This window comes from Triturus cristatus, chromosome 7, assembly GCF_964204655.1.
Source record: "Triturus cristatus chromosome 7, aTriCri1.1, whole genome shotgun sequence".
In the NCBI taxonomy this organism is placed as follows: domain Eukaryota; kingdom Metazoa; phylum Chordata; class Amphibia; order Caudata; family Salamandridae; genus Triturus; species Triturus cristatus.
The window spans coordinates 1,171,927,069-1,171,946,989 of NC_140590.1; the positions used below are offsets into that span (position 1 = coordinate 1,171,927,069).

The following is a 19,921-nucleotide window of genomic DNA, read 5'->3' on the forward strand; positions in this document are numbered from 1 at the left end:
CCAAGTTGTCGTTCCATGCCTTGATTGTCCTTTTTTTGTTTCTATGCCCCGTTGTACTCAAATATTAGTTCAATGTCTGTTACGACGGGAAGTAGCTCCACGGCTGTGCGATGACATAGACCCCACCTTAGGCTGATGCGCACGCGCTTTATCCCGTTCAGAGTGAGTTTAATGTTGTGATAAGTGTACGCGCATGCGCGTGTGCGCCCTGCCGTTGGGGCTCGCGCGTGCGCATTTTACACCGAGGTGTCAGAGTGTGGAGGAGGAAGGAAGGGCCGAGCCGGGTCTGGAGCCGATGGTAGTCCGACAAGGTGGAGGGAAGAAGACTTCAAGAGCTGGAGGCCCGGCACAGCGGCAGTCCGGGAACAAGAAAGGTCGCGGGTAGGGACACCGCGCCCTGGGGCAACAGGATAGGAGGTCTTCGAACCCCTTACCCTGTTACTGTGGTAACGATGAACGGGGTGGAAAAGGTACCAGATGGGGAATAAGCCCCTAACAACCCTCGGGGGAACGGAGCTCTTTACACACCACGAACCCAACATACTGTATGTAGGGTGTAACATAATTAGAGTCCCCGCAAGCAACCACAGAGTAGAGAATATATCCTGGCTCACGCTCAGCCCTATGCCTTTAGTGTGAGGCATAATAACGACCTATACACTACCATTGAGGAGAGAAAGAAAACTCCTAAGCACACGTAGCTCTGAGTCTACGGGAATGTGCAAAGAGGACAGTTTTTCCTTGAAATAACATCGCCAGTCTAGTCCAGTCGTTATTCATTGTTAGGTCATCTTTTGTACACTGCCACCCGAAAGGGAGGGGGCGAAGAAACCACAAGCATGAGCAGCAGACACACTTAATGTAGAAGGCTTTGGGCCCCCCTTTACATATGAACTGGTTGGGAGGGGGCCAGGGGATAACTATTAATTTCACAAGAAGAGGGTAACACTGGTCCCTAGGTAGTGCGACAGTGGATTCAAATGTATGGAGGCCCCCCTTTTGTAGGCCTAAAGTGGGGGGACACTTTAAAGGGGCTCGGAGTGAAAGAGCCCCTCCTCCCTCAGTATGGAAGCACCTCTGTCGCAGCCTCCTCAGCCAGGGGTCACTAGCCCACCTCTCCGACCTAAGCCCATTCCGCCTCCTCGCAATCCATCTTTCCGACGCGGATCCCAGGATGGCCGAGTACGGCCGGATGGGACAAGGAGTCCCAGCGGTGGTAGCAACCCTACCAGTCCCACTACCAGCCCGCAACGAGAGCCTACCATAGTCCTACAGCAGCGGCATGAGGTGCGAGGGAATGGAGCAGGCCCAGCCACAAGTCCCCAGAGGACACTAGACTCCAGCAAGACCTATGTTGGCCCTCAACAGCCTGCCGAGACCAAGGGCAGTGAGGGTAGCCTAGTCATCAGCACTCCACAGATATTGCCAGATGCTCAACAAAAATTGGCTTTAGAGGGCTCCAAACAAATCATGCCAGGAGTTGAGACTAGAGTGGGTGATGACAAGCCAAATGCAGCACCTTCCATCAGCCAGCAGTTGTCATCTCCAGTCTCAAGCTTGCACAGACCTTTCTTCACCCCCAGTCCACAGCGGAGGCCTGAAACCAATGTAAACGACTCCACTCTTCAGGGGACACCTCTTACCACCAGCGCCGAAAGGGTACATCCAACCACAAGTTTTCAGCGGCGAACAGAAACCAATATAAGTGACACTGGCCTGGAGAGGGTGCAGTTTGATAGACCAGTCTGGAGAAATGAAATTAGCACAAGTTTTAGCAGTGGTCCTTTGCCTGTCCAATCTGGCACTAGTGCTAACCATGCTCCTAGCCCACAGCAGATATCTGAACGCAGCAGGCAAGGTCCCACCAGCCCGCGATGGGTGTTGCCTGGTAACAAGGAGACTGATGTTGTCAGCATGCAACCTCCTTTGAGGACAAGGCGGAGTCCCACCACAAGCCCGCAGAGGGCACCACAGATAGTGAGTGATGTCTCTAGCTCACATGGGGCTCTGGAAGCAAGATTGGCAAGCACCCCAATTCCAACCATGGAGCACGAAACACTGGCTAACACCACTGGGCCTCAGGAAGTTCCAGGAACCAGGCTAATAACTGATGCCACCAGCCGACCAGGGCCTCAGGTCGTTTCTCCAAAACGTGTATACTCCTATAGCGTTATACTTACAGGAACTTCCAATACTCCGCCTGGCAGTGGGACACCAACTGGTAGTGGTAGCCCGTCTCATGTAAAGTTGGAGACTGCGACAAGCCCAGTCCTTCCTGCAACATATGTGGCCAGCCCGCTGTTTTATTCCCATGAACTGCCTACTAATGTAGTTACCACCACCTCTGTGAGTAGCACCACCTCCCCAAGTGGGCCTGAGACCCGGCCCTCTGCAGAACCAGTCTTCGAGGCCCGGGCTCTCGTGAGCCCTGCCAGCCCTCAGCGGAATCTGACATCTAAGCCACCTCTGCCAGGAATGTCAGGGCCGCGTGCCGGGAGCAGTGCTGGCCACTCAGGCCATATGTCTTCAGCTTCCTCATCGTTGCAGTACATTGCCCCAAAGTCTAGCCTGTATTCTGGCCTAAGCCCAGTACAAGAGCAGCCTCATAACAGTACAGACTCTGTCCCCCATGGTGGACCTAGCTCTGAACCTGTGGCACAGTCTGGATCCGTTTTGGTGCCAGAGGCAAGCCTTGCCTCTTCCCCACGCCGGGATGCTGGGTCCCTTTCCAGCCTAGATCCCAGTCTACCATCTTATCGTAGCCAGCAGCCTGCCCCGGACTCCATGAGCTACTTGGACTCTGTCAGCATGATGTCAGGCACTGTTGAATCCCTCAGCCTTTTGGACGATGCAAGCTCCTTGGGTTCTGACTCGGAGATCAACGGCATGAGCTATCGCCGGACGGACAAGTATGGCTTTCTGGGTGGCAGCCAATTCTCCGCTGGCACGTGAGTATGGCTTTGGAAATTGAATTGTATTTAGTGGTAATCTTGCTTTAAATTGATGCCGTCTTGTGTGACACAGCCAGTCATGGCTTTTGAGTCTGCAGAATGTTGCACTCTAGGCTAGTAGCTTTGATTTTCTCATTGCAAATAGGCTTCCAGGTTCACCCTGCTAACCACTGTGAAGACCAGGAGCATGCTTAAGCATGTTGCACACACTGTGGAGTCTTCTGGGTGCTATGATTTTGTAACTACGTGAAGGCCTCTGGGAAAGTCAACAAGGAATTCTGATTCCTACCAGAGATTGTTCTTTGGATTGAATGTCATTATCTGGCAAATAATTGATATTGTGTGTGTGGTCACTTTACACAAACACATCACTAGATGTCTTACATTGGTATCATGCTTATCTACAGTTATTTGCTGTCAGGGATTGTCACCCTTTAAGTTTTAGTGTCCCTTAAATGTATTCAGTATTCCCTTGAGTTATAGAAGATGTCCTGTCAAACACTTTTTTTCAGTGGTTGGTCCCTAATCGTGTAAAATGGAGAGGAGGGGAGCAAAACCATGCCAGTTGGATGTCATATATTGGAGGTTAGAAGGCCAGTTTGGGAAGTCAGCTCAGTTTTATATAGCTACTCGGTGAACACTTGATTAGATAATTTGTGTAACACCTATACCACAAGCAATAGGAGTACAAGCAGTTATCCTGGAATCAGAGGTGGCAACAAGCTGTTAGTGACGTTTATCAAACAGTAATGTCTTGGTGCTCCAAAATCGATCATAGGGCTTGAATGTTACTGTGGCTAAGCATTTTGTTGTTAAATTCTTGTGTTAGAAGGTATGCTCATTAAAAATGTATGCTTAAGACAGAATCTTTCAGTGGCCAGTCTTTTGGTTACACAAGCTTGATGACTATTTGGCTGACTAATGTGCATCACAAAAAGGTAGAGGTTACTGCTTACTACCATATGTGGATACTCATGTGGCACTTGCAAAACTCATTGAAAGCAGTTTAACTTAGGGCAATTGGGTGCACATCTGGAAGAGGCGCTTTATGGACACATTCCAAATCTTTGGAAGATTGGTGTTGGTCTAACTGCAACATGCAAAAGGGATTGCTTCTCTTGGGGTCAGTAGTGCATGGATTCCTGCTAGCACTTTAAGACTCTCAGTTGTTGGTGCAGCCGAGTAACTTGGCAAAGGGACCATACTGCCCTGTGTCTGATCAGTGACCAGTCTGCTTGATGTTTTTTCAGCTGCCAAGCATTAGCTGTTCCCCGTTCCAGTGCATGAGGCCAAACTGGAATTGTTGGTTGCAAGGAAGCAAATGGAGTACTTGATTGTGTTGGTTATTATAACGTCATTGCATGTTTTAAGTGGTGTTGACGTTGTGCACAAACATCATCGTCACACACAGGTCATCACTTATCCTGGTCCTTCGGGTACTCATGAAGGCATTGTTGGTGGTGTTCGTTTCCATACGAGTGCATGCTTTTGTGAACCCTGATTGTCCTCCATCTCATAAAACTAAAACTTGTGCATGATGTTTACATTATAACTCGAGTTATGTTACATTATAACTCGAGTTGTGTACTAAGGTTTCATTACTTCAGGGATCTGAGGGAGTGGACCATACAAAACTAAATCGGATAGACAATAAGCTTCAGGCAGACCTCACTGGATGGCAAAAACTTTGCAACTCTGCCCTAAACACTGATGAATCGGCGAGTGAACTGAATGATAAGGAGCTCGGTGAGAGTGGAACGGATGCAGATGAGAATGAACGGGGAGAGTAGTGCGAGTGTGCAGGTTTGATGGATGCCCTCCCAATTGCTTACTGATAAATATAGTAATGCCTTTTCAGTGTCCCTCATTGTCACTTGTAATTTTGTAATATGTCCAGGGCAGAATTTACTTGCATTATGATACTTAAGGCCAATTTCTGGAACTGTACAAGCAATGAGCAACAGTCTAGGATAAACGTATGTTTTTAGTACTTGTCAGTATGGGACCGCCTCTCCGTGGGCCTGTGGTAGGAATATTGAAGGCAGACCTTAACTAGAATGGTCTGCTGTAAGAAAGAACCCACGGTAGGCGGAAAGAATAAGTTTAAAAGTCCATCCCTTTAGGAAAGGAAAATAAGTGAAAGGCTCGATGAGTCTGATGGCCTTTATCTTTAATAGACTTGCCGACTAGACGAGGCTAGTAGGCTCTCCCTGCATTGAACTGACAGTCTGGGTTGGCCTGGGGTGCCTCGAGCTAAATTAATTAGACTGGTCGTAGAAGGACCACAATGAAAACTGACCAAGTCAATTAGGTAATCTTTATTTGTAGAAAATGTATAAACTAGAAGTATCTGCTTGTAGGAAATGACCAGAATAATTAGACTTTTAAAAGGTGGGATTTAGTCACAGAGAATGGACAACCTAGGTGGGCATTGTAGGTTTTATCTCTTGGGAAATGGGCTGACTAGATGGGCTTGGGTTCTGTTTTATTTGTAGGGAGCTGTGAGGGGCTTGGTGGACTTAAACTGTGAGGAATAAATGCATTATAGAAACCCGGGTTCGCTAAGTGTAGGGAATAGACAGATAAACCAGGATAAAGCACAGAAGTCTTGCAATGGTTGCTGATGCACACATATCAGTGCCGTCCAATAGCAGTACTACCCAAGCCATAGTATTCTCAAACTCCTTTACTCCAAAGCAGCCCTGCCAAGATACCAAGGTCCATGCGTGGTGTGCTGCTCAATTCTAGGTTTTTCTTCGAATTATGGAACTTTTAGTCTTGTTTGTTCCTTAAAAAAATAGAACTACAAGTCCCAGAATTTAAAGACATTGAAACTGGCTTGGAGCAGTACATCAGGCATGGACCTGGAAATAGCATGGCCCTGGACAGCTTGGCAGCTGACTGTGCTCATGCTTTGGTACTTGCCATTTGAGCTTTATAGTAAGGTGTAACCATCATGAAATGTCGTTTCCTAACGACCCGTGCTCAACAATTCGGGAGCTGTTCCCACATAGTCAGCACCATGCACAAACCCTTGGCCTTTGTAGTCTGCCAGCCACGAAGCACGTCTTGTACCTGTGCCACGCTCATCTTTTGGAAAAGCTTGTTAGTGGTACATTAAATAGCCATGTAGCCACCAATCTGTCTGCCATTGACACACCAAGTCCCAGAGCATAGACACTCATTGCACTTCATATGCCTGGAGCCCCGGCCCCCTTTGTCTCTGCTGTGTGTGCGGACTCCCACAGTTGGCCCTCTGAGGTTTAGTCATCACGGAGGTACAGGCAATCTGTTCAACTGTTTTACTACCAGAGCTAGAGCATAGACGAACGTCTTCCTTGCAATGCATAAGAATAGGCCCTCTGTGCCCTTTCCATGCTCAGCCTAAAGTAACAGACCTCTATCCTTTTGTCGCTCCCAACTAGGGGCGACATGCCCACATCCCGACCTATTGTCCTCGGTGCCATTGCCGCACACCGCCCAATCTACAGGCTCTCTGTGCCCCTTGCATGCCTACCCTGAGGCACAGCCACTCAAGCATGTCCCTGAAACCACAGGCTTTCAGTACTCTGCCATTCTCGTCCACGTAAACCTGAGGATAAGCCCATGCTGTACCCAGCCCTTTTTCAAAAGCCACATGCGACCGGGCCACACCCAAAGCGCGCGGTCCTTCAGGGTCCGTGCCCAGCCCCTGCTCTCGGGTCCCTAGTACCAGTTCTAGCCTAGCGTCGGAGCACGGAGCGCCGCGACACAGCACAAGCGCTCCATTGTACGGCAAGTGTCGGCCGAGCGCCGGGCCCCGCCTCGCTCTGTTTCCAGCGGCCTCACGTGTGGGATCTCTTGGAGCCAGTGGGCAGCACATGCACATATTCCAAGACCGCCTTTCTTCAGAATGTCCGGGAGCTTCCGCCGGTCTGAGAGTAAGATTCAGGAAGGCTGCAGGGCCCGAGAGCAGTGAATGACAAGATATCTGCTTTAACCTTGGCTGGCGACGTCTCCGCCGCCTTATTCTCGGTCGCCTCATGGCCTATCAGAGCGCCTAGTCTGCATTACCTTCTTCCTCGCTGGCACTGGGATGTTCAGGGGCCATCAAGTGTAAACGTATTAATCAAACAATGTACCTGGAGGCAGGAGTGAGTGGAGCACGCGCCATTCTCATTCAGATTGAGACTTGGCACTGGAGGCGAGGCGGTCCGTTAACGCTGGAAGATGGCAGCTAGAGAGATGCTAATAATGGTTCATAAAGGGAAGCTTAAGTGTGGGTGTGAAGAACTAATAGTGGAACGAATGTATTGCAAACCTACAAGTCGAAGTGATGTAGAGTTGTATTCTACGCCTGTCTTTGCCGAAGACGGCTTCAAAGCGCTGGCACTGAGCCTTGTGGTGAAACTGACATTTGAGACCAGGAAAATGTGTGGGCTGCGCATGTTGCGACCCCACCTCCCCTAATGACCGAAGTTTTACTGCTTGATAAAGATAAGCGGTGCATTTTTAGTGCCTTGTCTAGGGTGATGAGAGCCTAAGCCTTTCCACAAGGACACCTTGGCCGGGAAGGCCAGGGTAACTTGCCTTGAACCTCTCAGCTCGAAGTCCTATCCAGGCTTTGGCCCAGTCTAAAGAAGCTGGCTGCTGGTGACAGTGTAGAGACCTGTACTGAGTTTATTTATTCTGGGTGTGTTTTAGAACGCTGCAGTGGCCAAGTCTGACGTTTCAGATCACTGTTCTTTAATAAACAGAGTTTAGGTTGACCGTTATTGATCCCTAGTTACTGAGCTCCAGAACCTCAGTGGAATGGGGATGTCTACAATCCGACCAGTTAGAGGGTGCAAATCGTGTTCGCTTTTTTTTCTTTTTAAACTGCGCAGACCAAACGCCACTGTGAGGGACTGAGCCGAAATTGTGCATCTTTAGAGAAGGAGGAAGAAACTGTCCGATCTCATGTATCTTAGGCCTGGTTCCCTTTCTCATTGCTTCTGTGAAGTTTTGGTTGGTATTAAGGCCAAAGCTTATATTGCCTTGCCCAATCCTGCCTTGAGCCTGTTTTGACAATTGTAAAGAAATGCAGACTACAGTGCTTCGGCTCCAAGGAGTCAACACCAACTACTCTTTTCCTTTCTCCCTGAAGCCCACAAATGCAGAGGTGCTGTGAGAAGATAGCATGATGGGCCAAGAATAGACATCAGTTAGGTGCGTAAAGCCTCACTCCGAGTTCTCTGAATTCCAAGCTCTAAGTCTGAGTTTTTACCGTTACTTGCTTTCAGTCTGTTGGTTGGATTTTGGTTATGGTAGAAATCCATAGTCTGCCCCCCTTCCCACCCACACTTCCAGAACCCATCGCTGGTCTTGATATTTACGTTTGTCAGCCTTAGCCACTGTCCCAGCAAACATCTCTTCTCAGATTGGAACATTTCTCTTTGGATCCTGTGGAAAAGAAGAGGCTGTTTTTGTTAAGTAGTATTGCCCATATTAAAAAAAAAAAAAAAAAAACGGGGAGTCCGGAAAAAAGCCAGTTTCCTTAATTTATTGCGATCATGGGAGTAGCCCTAATTATAGTGTTTTGAACTGTGTATAGGAAGATCTTGGAATATTTCTAGTTAGGCTTCACAGAGAGTCTCTTGTTTCATTCTGAGTGTTCTTTATAGATTCCTGTTTTTCATTTTGCCAAATGGTTTCGTACTTTTGATTAACGTGCCTCTTCTTAGGGCAGTGTGTCAATGAGTCATAGATTTCTTTCCCTTGGTTTTACCTCTGTTTAGATCGGTTTATATCCATTTAAGTACATCTCGCCAGCAGTTTGACGTTTCTGTAATATCTGCTTATAAGTCGTGAGGGCTGCGCCTGGATGTTACATTACAAGTTCCTGGCCTGCCTGGATCTTAGATTGCCTATGTCTAGATCTTGAATTGCCTCGTCCTGGAACCAGAATTGCCTTTGCGTGGATCTCTGATGATCTCTGAGTGAACCCAAATTATCTGCTTTTCCACTGTCCATTTATATGCATTGTTTGTCATTTAGGAGACATAAACTGTCTTTTGCTAAACATGTTAATAGTTAACAAAAGTATTTAATTAATCGCAGATCTATTAATTGACTCTCTCAGTCTTGCATGTTAGCTGGGTCACAGGCAATTCATCTCAGCGTAAAGTAGACTGTTTCTTCTGCCCTTGCTTTAGCCACTTGGGAGCAGAGAAGTTCCCTGTATCGTGGTTGCAATTGGATCTGAGGTAATTTGGTATTTGGGTGGTCCCACATGGACTGAACCTGTCGGATGCTTAGCCCAATAATCGATTTTGTGTATAGCGGATGTATGCCTCTAGTTAAGTATACAATTACACCATATTCATTTGGCAACAGCATGTAAGTTAAATGTAGGCCTAGTGTGACTTTGCTCCTGTTATTCGACATTATATTGTTGAAGAACTGTGCAGAAGATGCTTACATTTAAAATGTCTGGCATGTAAGCAAACCCTTTGGAAATTGTGGCATGGATGCTAGGACCTAATTTGTCCCTTGAAGGGAAGTCTTTGGTTGATGAATGGCTTTTGACTGGCTTGTGTTCATATTGTGGAAAGTCAAAGACTGATGCCCACAGTTTTCACAACAAATGACAGAATGTTGTTGCAGTGACGTTTGACATGTTTCTAGTTATCTTGTTAACAATGCACATTTCTGTGTTACTGTGCATAATAGTTTTTCTTACAATACTTTTGTTCAGTGGAGCATTTTTGTTCTATTCATAACCTTTAGAAGGATTATCCCTCCCGCATCGGCTAATTAACTTAAAAAAGTTAGCCCGACAGAATGAAGATTTTATGTTCATAAAATACTACTTCACTGTAATGAAATGTTGCTTCGATTCAGAGCTTTCTGTGTTAAAGGTACTTGAGACGGTTTTGAATGCTAGGCAGACATCCATACTTGGAAACCTAAATGTCTACCACTATCTTAAGTTTGCGGTCGGTAAGGCATGTAAATACAAAGAGAAGCCCCTAGGAACAGTCATTTTTACCGGAATTTAGCTACTTGAGTTGGCATGATGTCAAAATATCTACCAGTGAAACATTTGTTTACACATAAGTAGGAACGAAGATGTCTATTGGAGTGATGAAGGCCAAGACGGTAAATTAAGTAAAATATTTTATGCAGTCACAAGGGAGCAAGAGTTCTCAGATTGCTAGGGTTTCGCTGCGAGCCATGGAGGAATTATGTGAGCGTTCTGTGCACATACCTCTATCTTGGTGCCGCTTACACTCGAGCCCAACCATGTAGCAGTTCACTTGTTCCTCAGCTGGATAGTTGACTTTGGACCCTTTGTAAGTTGCCCTTTTTTCAGCTGTCAATCTTACAGCCAGTACAAGGACGTTCGGTTATATGACTGCAGTCCCTTAAGAGCTTCAGTGTTTACCTGTCCAAATCCTGATAGTATTCACAGCCTGTCGCACTTTAATAAACCCTTCTCCTAAAGAAAACTGCCTATTAACATTTCACCATCTTGGAGAGTCCCCTAGAACTGAGGAGCTGAGCTCTGCCCGTGTTCCCAAAAATTAAAATTTAGAACCAAACCGGCTTCTTCAGAAGAGCAGTGCCTCTGATCTGGAACTCGTATCCTTCAGCTGTGATGCCCACTTTCTTTGTTGTCATGGCACAGAAAGTTAAAAACCTTTATTTTTCTCAGTTTCCTAAATATACAACACATTTTTTTCTCTTGCTTGTTTTCCTGAGGTGCAGTTGTTTACTGATAAAATTGTATTCAAAGTTAACTGTTCCTTCTGAGTTATGTTCCTTCTGAGTTATGTTCAAATCCCACCATTCCTACCTCGTTCCCCATTCTTCCCACTCTGCCCTACTCTCCCTTCCCACTGCTCCCTCACCTGTCTACCAGAAGTCTTTTTGCAAATGCTTTTCTTACTCTGTGTCGTTTTCTAATGTTTCCCAGTGTAGAATAACTGTACATAAAACATGCAAATTGATAAATTGACCTGGAGAATAAAACTGACTGGGCATGTGTAAAAGTGACTATTAATTTATGTTGCAGTTGTACATAGTGGGCTAGACCCGATGGGCGTTGGAACGCTTGGCATAAGAACAGTTACAATACTAACACACTTTAGTTTTGTTGCATTACATGTTTCAGGCATTGCAGACAGGTTTCAAGTTGAAATCCAGCTGAATGTATTCTTTTCAGGTACTTCGTATATAGGTTTCCATGTTGTTTCTTCTGATTTTGTTTTGGGTAGACGGACCACTTCTTCAGGGTTGAAAATGCAGGCCAGTAACACATTGTAAGATGCTGTTTAGAGTCAAATGTGCTTGTGTTTTAATTTTTTTATTGAACCAAACTGGTCCAGATATCTGAGCTTGTCTCGAAAGTTTGTTTATAACCTAGGACGATGCAAAACAAGCGATACACCAGACAACTTATGCTGCTGTGTCCTTCATGAAGTTAGTCATTCATTCCATCTGACGCTGATAAGGGAATGGTTTACACTTAGACCGACACAGAAGGACAAGCCAGGGGAAAAAATAACATCATTGTGTTTTTTTTCCAGCAGGATTTCTACATCCTGTATTGCTGAGAGCAGCATTCTTTACTGCAGCGGCCTTAAGGTTGCTTATAGAAAAGAAAAGCAGGATAAGAACTAGACCCCAAAATCTTTAGGAGCAACGTAGTAGTGAGAAAAAATGCTCTTCGCAAATATGTACCAAAATTCTGGCTCTCCAAAGCAGTGTGCAATCGAATGACTGAATCCTTGTGATAAATCATAGTATTATGGCCTCTCTTCGGGGCACTTATACCCATCTGTCTGTATTTCTCGATGAATTATTTCTACCACAAATTGGGTATATTGGATTTTTGGCGCTGTGATGACATTGTTACATGCAACAGTAGTGAGCATGATTGGTGAATGAAACAATACAATGATATTACATTTAGGCAATTACTGATTTTATGGACAAAATAATATCAAGTGCGCTTGTAAGCAAGACCCAGAGCTGTGGAGCGGTGCCTGGGGTATTTTGGTAGATTTGAGTCTTTGAGACTGAACACGTTGCCCTTCAGTGCTGTCTTGAAAGTGAGAAGGAATAGTAAACTAAATAAATCTCTGGGGAAGGTTTTGCAGTGGTAGACTGGTATTACTTTGATGTATCTGAGCTTTGAATGTGTACTGCAGATATATAATTTATATTTGCTGTTGGAAGTGCTCAACATACGGGTTGTAGCAAGATGGTTGTTGGGTTGGGAATGTCCCCTGCTTGATTTATTGGCGTGTTCCCATGACCCGAGTGCCCAATCTGATATCCTGAGCTTTTCTTTTGGTAATACTAATCCTAGTGGTAATCTAAGCATGTGTGTAGAGGCCTAGGTTGGTCTCCGACTATGAGAGGTCCTGGACTTGCTCTGTGTGCACCAAGTATTCCCTCACTGTTGACAGTGAAATAATGTTCTTGTCATGGGTTTATAGCATATAGTTGTGGTGGCAGCACAATGTGGTTAAGAGAATTAATAGAGCGACCAGACCTTTATATCGGTGTCCCTTTAGTGAGGCCTCAAACACACATTGATTTAAGAAATGCTTGCAACAGTCTAACAACTGGTAATCGTTTGGGGTAGCATTGCAACTAATCGTCCTTTTGATGCCACCTCAGTTTGGACCAAGCCATATACAACTAAGTCTTGACTCTGCTCCACTAGCAACAGTCATGCCCGAACTGCCAGGTCATCTGTGAACCACTTGGGTAAGGTGTTCCACTCCTATGTGCTTGCCCATACCCTTGGGCTAACATGCTTTGTGAACTGTATTTATGTGTGTAGCACATGCATGAGGTGTATTGTTTTGTAATTATATAGTGCTTACTACCCCTGACGAGCCGTCGAAGCGTCAGTGAGTGAGTGAGCCAAAGTAATGGGGTCTATTTAACTATCCCTGGCTTAGCCTAATACAAGATGGATGGGGCGTCTTTGTTTCCAAATAGTGGAAGTGTATTGTTTACATTCCTGCAGCTGGAGGGAGGAGACCCAGACACTGAAGTGAAGGGAGTGGAGTGAAGACAGGACTGCCATTAAATTTCAAATGAGACCTTTTGGTTAGCAAGGAGCTCATGACTAGTCTACCTTAGCACTGTCATTTGTTGTTCGGAAGGAGTAAGGGGCAGGCTTCAGGCTCTGTTGCTAAAAGTGAGGAAGTCACTAGGTGCAGCTTGCCCTTTTGTCTTTTTCTGATTTCATCTTCAATTGGGCGAATGACATCCAGTTGCAGAAACCTGCACATCATTGTGCATCTGTGGGTTCTGCAGGAGTCGACATCCTTAATACTACCAGCTGTGAGAAGCTTCACCCTACACAAAGATTGTGTATGGAGAACAGATTGGAAAGGACACTTGAGAGAAGAACCAGTTCAAACCTGTTCTGTCTTTTGAAATCATGGATCCACATTTCCTGTCTGGAAGTTGTGTATAATAGTGGACCCAGCTACACCATCTGACTTATCTTTTCCAGTTCCAAGTTATGGGGGAAGAATCTGAGGAGCACTGGGAGATGGAGGTGGGATATAGGGATCAAAAGAGCACTATGCTAGTTATTCAGAGGGAGGCAAAAGTAATTATCTTAGTGGAGTGGGCAGCAGTTTGACATTATCCTCTGCTGCGTTAAGATCATATAATAGTGATATAAAGTAATATAGGCATAAAAGTGAGGGGATGGTCGGTGGGGAGAAAGCTTGGAACTTGTAGACAAGTGGTGTAAGTAGAGTGGAGTTGGTGGAATGCAGATTGTGGGGGTTGAATTTTATGTGGTAAGTTGATCATTAGGAGTTCCAGTGCTTTGAAAAAATTGAATTGCGACACTGAGTAGTATTTAGAAGGAGAGGTTGGATAGGCCTATGGCTTTTTGAGCATTTTAGTTAAGTACAACAGAATTGAAGCATTGTTGCTATGCCCAAAAATCGATAGCTTGGTTGAGACGTGACAGTTCACTGGAAGACAGTAAATGGACTGTTTTGAGAGAACCAGAGGGATTAAGGGAAATGGAAAAGATCGAAGGTATAAGATTGAATTCAGCAGAGCAGGCGAACGAGAGGGTGTTTATGGCGTGAGCTGGTGAGCGTGGGACCGAGTGCCAGAAGACTATTGGTGAAATTATTTCTAAGGAGGGTGATTTTGAGGTAAAGTAGGAAGCAGAGTCACTAGTTGATAATTAAGATGTTGCAGTGAGAAAGCACGAGGAAATGGTGTTTGGTGTTCAGGATGTACTCTTGTTGGTTGGTTAGTTGGGCTAGTTTACTCAGTAGGACGGTGAGGGCCTCTTTGGATGTTTTGAGGAGTTCAAGTGTGTAGTCCTGCCTCCACTTGAAATGGTGTTTTTGTCCGGGCCCTTAAGGTAGAATGTGTTGTTGATGGGCCCATGATCAGGGGCTTGGAGCTAAAGGCTGATAGTGCAGGGGGGATATGGACAGTTAATGCTAACAAATGTACGCAATTGATGGCACTGTAGGTGGAGTTGAGAATAGAAGTAAGGTCATGGAGGGATTGAGTTAGGTGGGAGGTTTTGTCAGCCATGCAGAGTCTGGCTTCTTGGCTGTAGGCAGTGGGGAGAGTGTGTTGTCATTCATTATTAGAAGGTAGAGGTTTGATTAGGGGAGGGCATTGGGACAGTGAGTCGTAGGTAAGAATGAAATGCTGTGATTGCTAGGAGTGTGTGTGCCAGAGAATTGTCAGGCTCTTTCCCTACCTTCAAAACATTCACTAAAACACCTTTTCTAAATGAATCTGGCACTTGATTACCGGCAAGCAGAGGATTAGAAAGCATAGATGTTGGCCCATTTAGTGCTACTACAAATGTTTTATAGAACTGTGAACCAAATCCATCTTTCTTTACCTGGCTTTACCATTGGGTTGCTGTCCTACAACCTCTTCCACCTCCTTCTCTGATATAGGATGTAATAAAAGGGAAGCTGCCTCTTCCTTTAGGGCAGATAATTTTAGACCTTTCAGAAAGTAACCAATCTGCTGCTCCTGACCCTTTTTTTCACCCTGGTCATGTGAGTGCAAACCCGCATAATACTCAAATAATTTTTTTTTAATTTCCTCTACCTTATCAGTACACTGCCACTGTCTGTGGGATCCTCATTCTGGTAACCGTATTACGATTAGCCCTCTCTTTTTCCCTCTAGGCTAAAAATCGACCTATAAATTGCCTCTACTCATAGACTTGTTGCTGAAATGTCTGATTATTGGCCAATGCCTTTTGTATAACAAAAATCCCTTATTTAAAAAAAAAAAAATTCAAGACCACTACCTATCCACTGAGGCAAGTGGCGCTAGATCCTGAAAAACTCGATCTGCTTTTGCTTGCAGTTTTTAATTCTTACCATTTTCTCTTCACTCAAAATTATTGTATCAATATATGGTTCCCCCTTATGGTACATTTTAAAGCCTCCCAAATAATTTATATATGATGCCTCATTGGTTGGGAGAAAGCTGACAATCTCTAAAGTAATCAAATCTATCACATCCTTACCCAGAATAAATTCTCATGTAGCGCCCACCTCTTAACGCTACTTGGTACAAGAACAGCACATTTAAAAATGACTTCCCGACGATTTGTTAAGCCACTAGGACAGTGCGCTATATCAACAATCAGAAAAGAGGGAGGCCCCCCAAAAAATAAATCCGAGAGGCAGTGTTAAAGCTTTTCAAATAAGTAGACCTAATTCTTGCATTATATACCCTCCACATATCCAACACCCCTAAACGGAGGGAAGTATCTTTAAATGTCTTTTCGGTGTGCCTCTTACTGTGCATCCTACTAGGGTTAGAGGAATCCAGGCTTGAATCATGTACAAAATTTAAATCGCCTCCCTATAACCGCCCCCACCCCCTCCCCTGCAGTTAGCCTAATTCCCACCCCAGTTTCCATGAAGGGTTCGGATTATCCAATAACAGGCCATTGAAAGAGGCTAAATTAACCTTGCAAGTATCATTCTGTGCGGAGAGTATTGGCCAGTGCCCCTCCCCATCTGTAATAAGGGGTTGGTACCTCATTTGCAACATTTTTTTTTTAAACCAAAATTGCTACTTTCCGTTTGGGTATTATTAGCTGAAGAGCGAAACTGTCCCAGTGCCTAAGAAACATTATCTTATTAGACTCACTTCCTCTTATCCAATGAGTCCTCTGCAAAAGAAATACATTGGGCTTAAATTGCGTACGCCAGGCAAAAATTGCCTCCCTATTCATTCTAGTATTAAGACTGTTAACTTGAGGCTAATCACTGCCATGCCCATCATCCTAAGAATCTGGAATGCACCACCATAATCTGGCAACCAGCCCAAACTTGGCAGGGTTCTCTACCTCAAGCTTCATTAGAATCACATACTTGTCATTTTTCTCATGTTTGATACACCCAACCCGATTTACTTCCTTGCCAACCCCCCTCTCCCCCCCCCCCCAACCTCTCAAGACCACCCAAAACCCCTGAAGTACCTAAGCCCGAAATCTAAATCTTTCATTTCCCTACTTATAAGTTGGTGTGCTGGATAGGCACCTGGGGTGGGTTTGGCATCTGAATCTCTTTTTAAACTTAAAAAAACCCTACTAACTAACCTGGACCTCTCTCCAGCTGAGAGATACATTTTCTTGCCTCTTGCAATTCGGAAAAAACCTGGATTCTCCCAGCCTATAAACTTTCAACTTGGCTGGTTGAATCACATGAGCTTCAACCCCTTTGGCTTTACGAGCATTGATCATCTGTTTAAATTCCCGCCATTGGCATGAAGTTTCAAAGGACACTTCAGGGAAGATTTGCAAAGAAAAATTTGTCTCTACATTTATGGTTATACAATGAATTGCTTTTCTCAGGACTTTTTGACCCAAATACGAAAGTCTTGAAAATGTACCAATATTGTGCAAGGTTGTCTACTATTTTTTTGCCACCACTTCCAAAGATACTCTATGAGCCCGGGCTATAGATAAATCTGATCTATCATCCCGCTCGGAGTCCAGCAGGGAAGCAAGTTAGGATGTCAATTGAAAATTTGATGGAACAAGGGGTACGTATTGCTCTGAATCGAACTGTGTTGGACTGGGGAGGATTGGAGGAGAATTTCCTCCCCATGTTCCAGCTCCTCTTAAAAGAAGTTCAAGAGATCAAAGTGGCACAAACTGCTATGGCTTGTAAACTGGAAGAAAAGTTGGAAGTAATAGAGACTAAAATCATGGACTTGAATGCCCATCAGTCTGAGGTGGAGCAGAAAGTGGCCAATTTGGAGGATGCACTCACCAATCGGATGAAGATTGCTTGTCTAAGGCCCGAAACCCTATCGGATCAATACCCCATGCTATGCAAAATTAGATGGGGAGCATGAGTGGCAAGTTAGAGGACTTGGAAAAATCGATTGCGCATGTCAAACCTACCCCTGGTTGGAATTGTGGAGAGATGGGAAAGAGACTTTGAAATGACAGAGGCGGTTTCTAATTTGATTTCTTTCCATTTGTTGAAAGTACCTTTATCAGATTTAACCATTATCGGTTGAGGGACAGACTGTGTCCTAGAGTGAGGTCTAGATCGGTAGGAGCAGAAAGTGTCTGTGTTCAGGGTACGGCAAGGAAACAGAGAATCAGAATCTAGCAAAGGAACAGCCATCTACTGCGTCAGAATATGGAGTTCATCACAAGGCAGCTGAAGCACATTTCATTGGGTAGCAGTGAGGACTCTCAGTACCTTTATCAGCCACGTCTCTGAGACTGATATAAATCCAGTGCCCAAGCATGTCTACCGGGATGTAATCATGAGCAGATGTCAGTTTACTATAAACCCTAAGATGGCAAGTAATTTAAAAAGTATTACTAGTAAACGCAATTGGAGAGTTCTGCAGTTTAGGTATGTTTAGCTTCTTAGATTTGTCGGTGAAGTTCTCGGTTTCACTTTGCAGGTTACTGTAAAGTAGTAATTGAGTGTACAAGAATTAATATTTCCGAAAGTGGGTGTTATTGTGTGGCTTGCTCCACCCAGACCCTTCAGTCAGCGACTGCTTGTCAGTCGGACTCTGTTCCCCTCGCCTGCTGGGCCACTTCAGCTTGTCTCTCGAAGTACTACATTTCCAGTCTCCCTCTGTGTGTCTGTCTTTGTGATGTATTGTGACATCAGCCATGGTCTCTACCGACTTCTGTGCCACACAACCCTTCACCGTTTACTGCTTTTTTCAGCTTCTCTTACCCTGCACTGTCCCGACTCCCGGGCGTTTCTATTTCCAATCTGAGCAAAACATCCTGCGCTTCCTGCAGACATTCATATCCATTCCAGACAGAAACGGTTTCTTTTCTATTTTCACAATTAAAGGAAACTGTCTGCCTCGTTGTTCAGCACGCTTTCGGCCACTTCCTCTTTACTGGAGCAGTTAGGTGGAGCAATAAGAGATGTGTGCTCAGGCTGTCCGTGTGAAGCCCACAGAGTTGAAATGCGCTGACCTAAAGGCTGGTGCATGCACTGGTCTGGGCCTGTAGACTCTGCATGGGCAGTTAAATGTAGCTCACGCTGAGGCGCCATTTCAGAATACACGGTGGTCTCTGGATCAGGCGCCATGTGTCTGTATACGGCACTTGTCGAGCTCCATACAAACCGCTGCCTGATCAGACTCTTTACATGTGTTTGGTTGGGTGTTTAGGTGTCTGCTACCCTCAGAAATATCCAGCAAAGCAGTGCAAAATGTTTGGGGCCACCAACAATTTAAGTAAGCCGACCACTTTACAGATCAGTGCTGTAATTGAGAAAATAATTACCACACCAACCCACAAATTGGGGGTGAAGGTGTGGCTGGGAAAAGGGTGTGGAGTCACGAGGGCTGGAGCTTGAAAACCAAAAGTCCAACTCAACTGGTAACTTATCAATTAAAAAAAACTGCAAAGAAATTAGCAACAAGGACAAATGTGACAGGAAATCTGTTCTAGCTTTACTAATTGGTAACAAAGAAGCTGCGTTTTAAAATATCTTGCAGGGTTAGGACACCTGTTGCAGAGATCTTTGTGTGTCCAGCCATTTTGAAGGAATTGTAATAGCAGTAAGATAACTGGTTGTTAATGCAGTTCTGGGAGAGTTCTGTGTTTTGTCCAGTAACATTTTTGACTTAAAGTAGCATAGAAAGTTAGTGTGCCTGCTGCAAAGCATATCGTGTAACATGCACATCACAGATTTGTATTGTATGTAGATAGGTAGGTGTGCTTCTTCTTTTGACACAGATCATTTTGTCACTTACAGCTCATAAGTAGCAATTCTAATATACCACAGTGATAGATTTTCCAGCATCAAGGAACTGCACGCGAACCGTAAGTCATAGGTTTAGGTGCATATGTTTTTTTTTTCTTGATCTGTTTTTTCCCCTAAGATTTCAAAGAAGAATTCACTTGGGGAGTAATAAAGTATTGCTAATCGAGACAACCTCAATCACTGTGCTCTGTTTATATCCTGACTTTGTGTTTCTCCCAACCAATTGCTCTTAACATATAATGTCTACAAGTATGGACGATATGTGATTCCTATACCTTAAAACCCTCCTGTCTTATGTAAAAGTTCCTGCACATTGATATACACAATTGTAAGATTTAATGTGACTCTGTGTGTGGTGTTAAGTGCTCTGACACCCTACACTGACATGAGTAGCGCTATAAATGAATTAAATAAAAATAAATTAGTAGTTGTCACTCAAATTATTTGTGTAATTTCTTATACAGAGATAGATACATTTTGCTTTCTTACAGTGCAAACACATCCCTCACACAGCGAGTTGAACAAAGTTAAAAACCTTCCTCCAATAGTTTCTCTTAAGTACTTGTGAAGTGATAAACTGTGCACCTTTGTTTCCCTCCATTGCATTGGAATCTAGCTGTTAGGTTCCAGATAGCTCCCAAGCAGGATGATACTGTAACAAAAGGAGGGCTGTTCGCTGTTTAAATCAGGCCTTTGTGTTGGTTTAGCTGG

The 19,921-nt window shown here is 44.7% G+C and overlaps 1 protein-coding gene across 1 annotated transcript in view; it reads left to right on the forward strand.

The window, feature by feature from the left end:
* The first annotated feature begins 233 nt into the window (after positions 1-233).
* TBC1D10B (TBC1 domain family member 10B) overlaps positions 234-19,921 on the forward strand; it is a 339,453-nt gene continuing 319,765 nt past the window's right edge. The window contains exon 1 of the mRNA XM_085618470.1: positions 234-2,948. Coding sequence (XP_085474596.1) covers positions 1,066-2,948 — 1,883 coding nt within the window. The 5' untranslated portion in view covers positions 234-1,065. The remainder of the gene's footprint in view (positions 2,949-19,921) is intronic.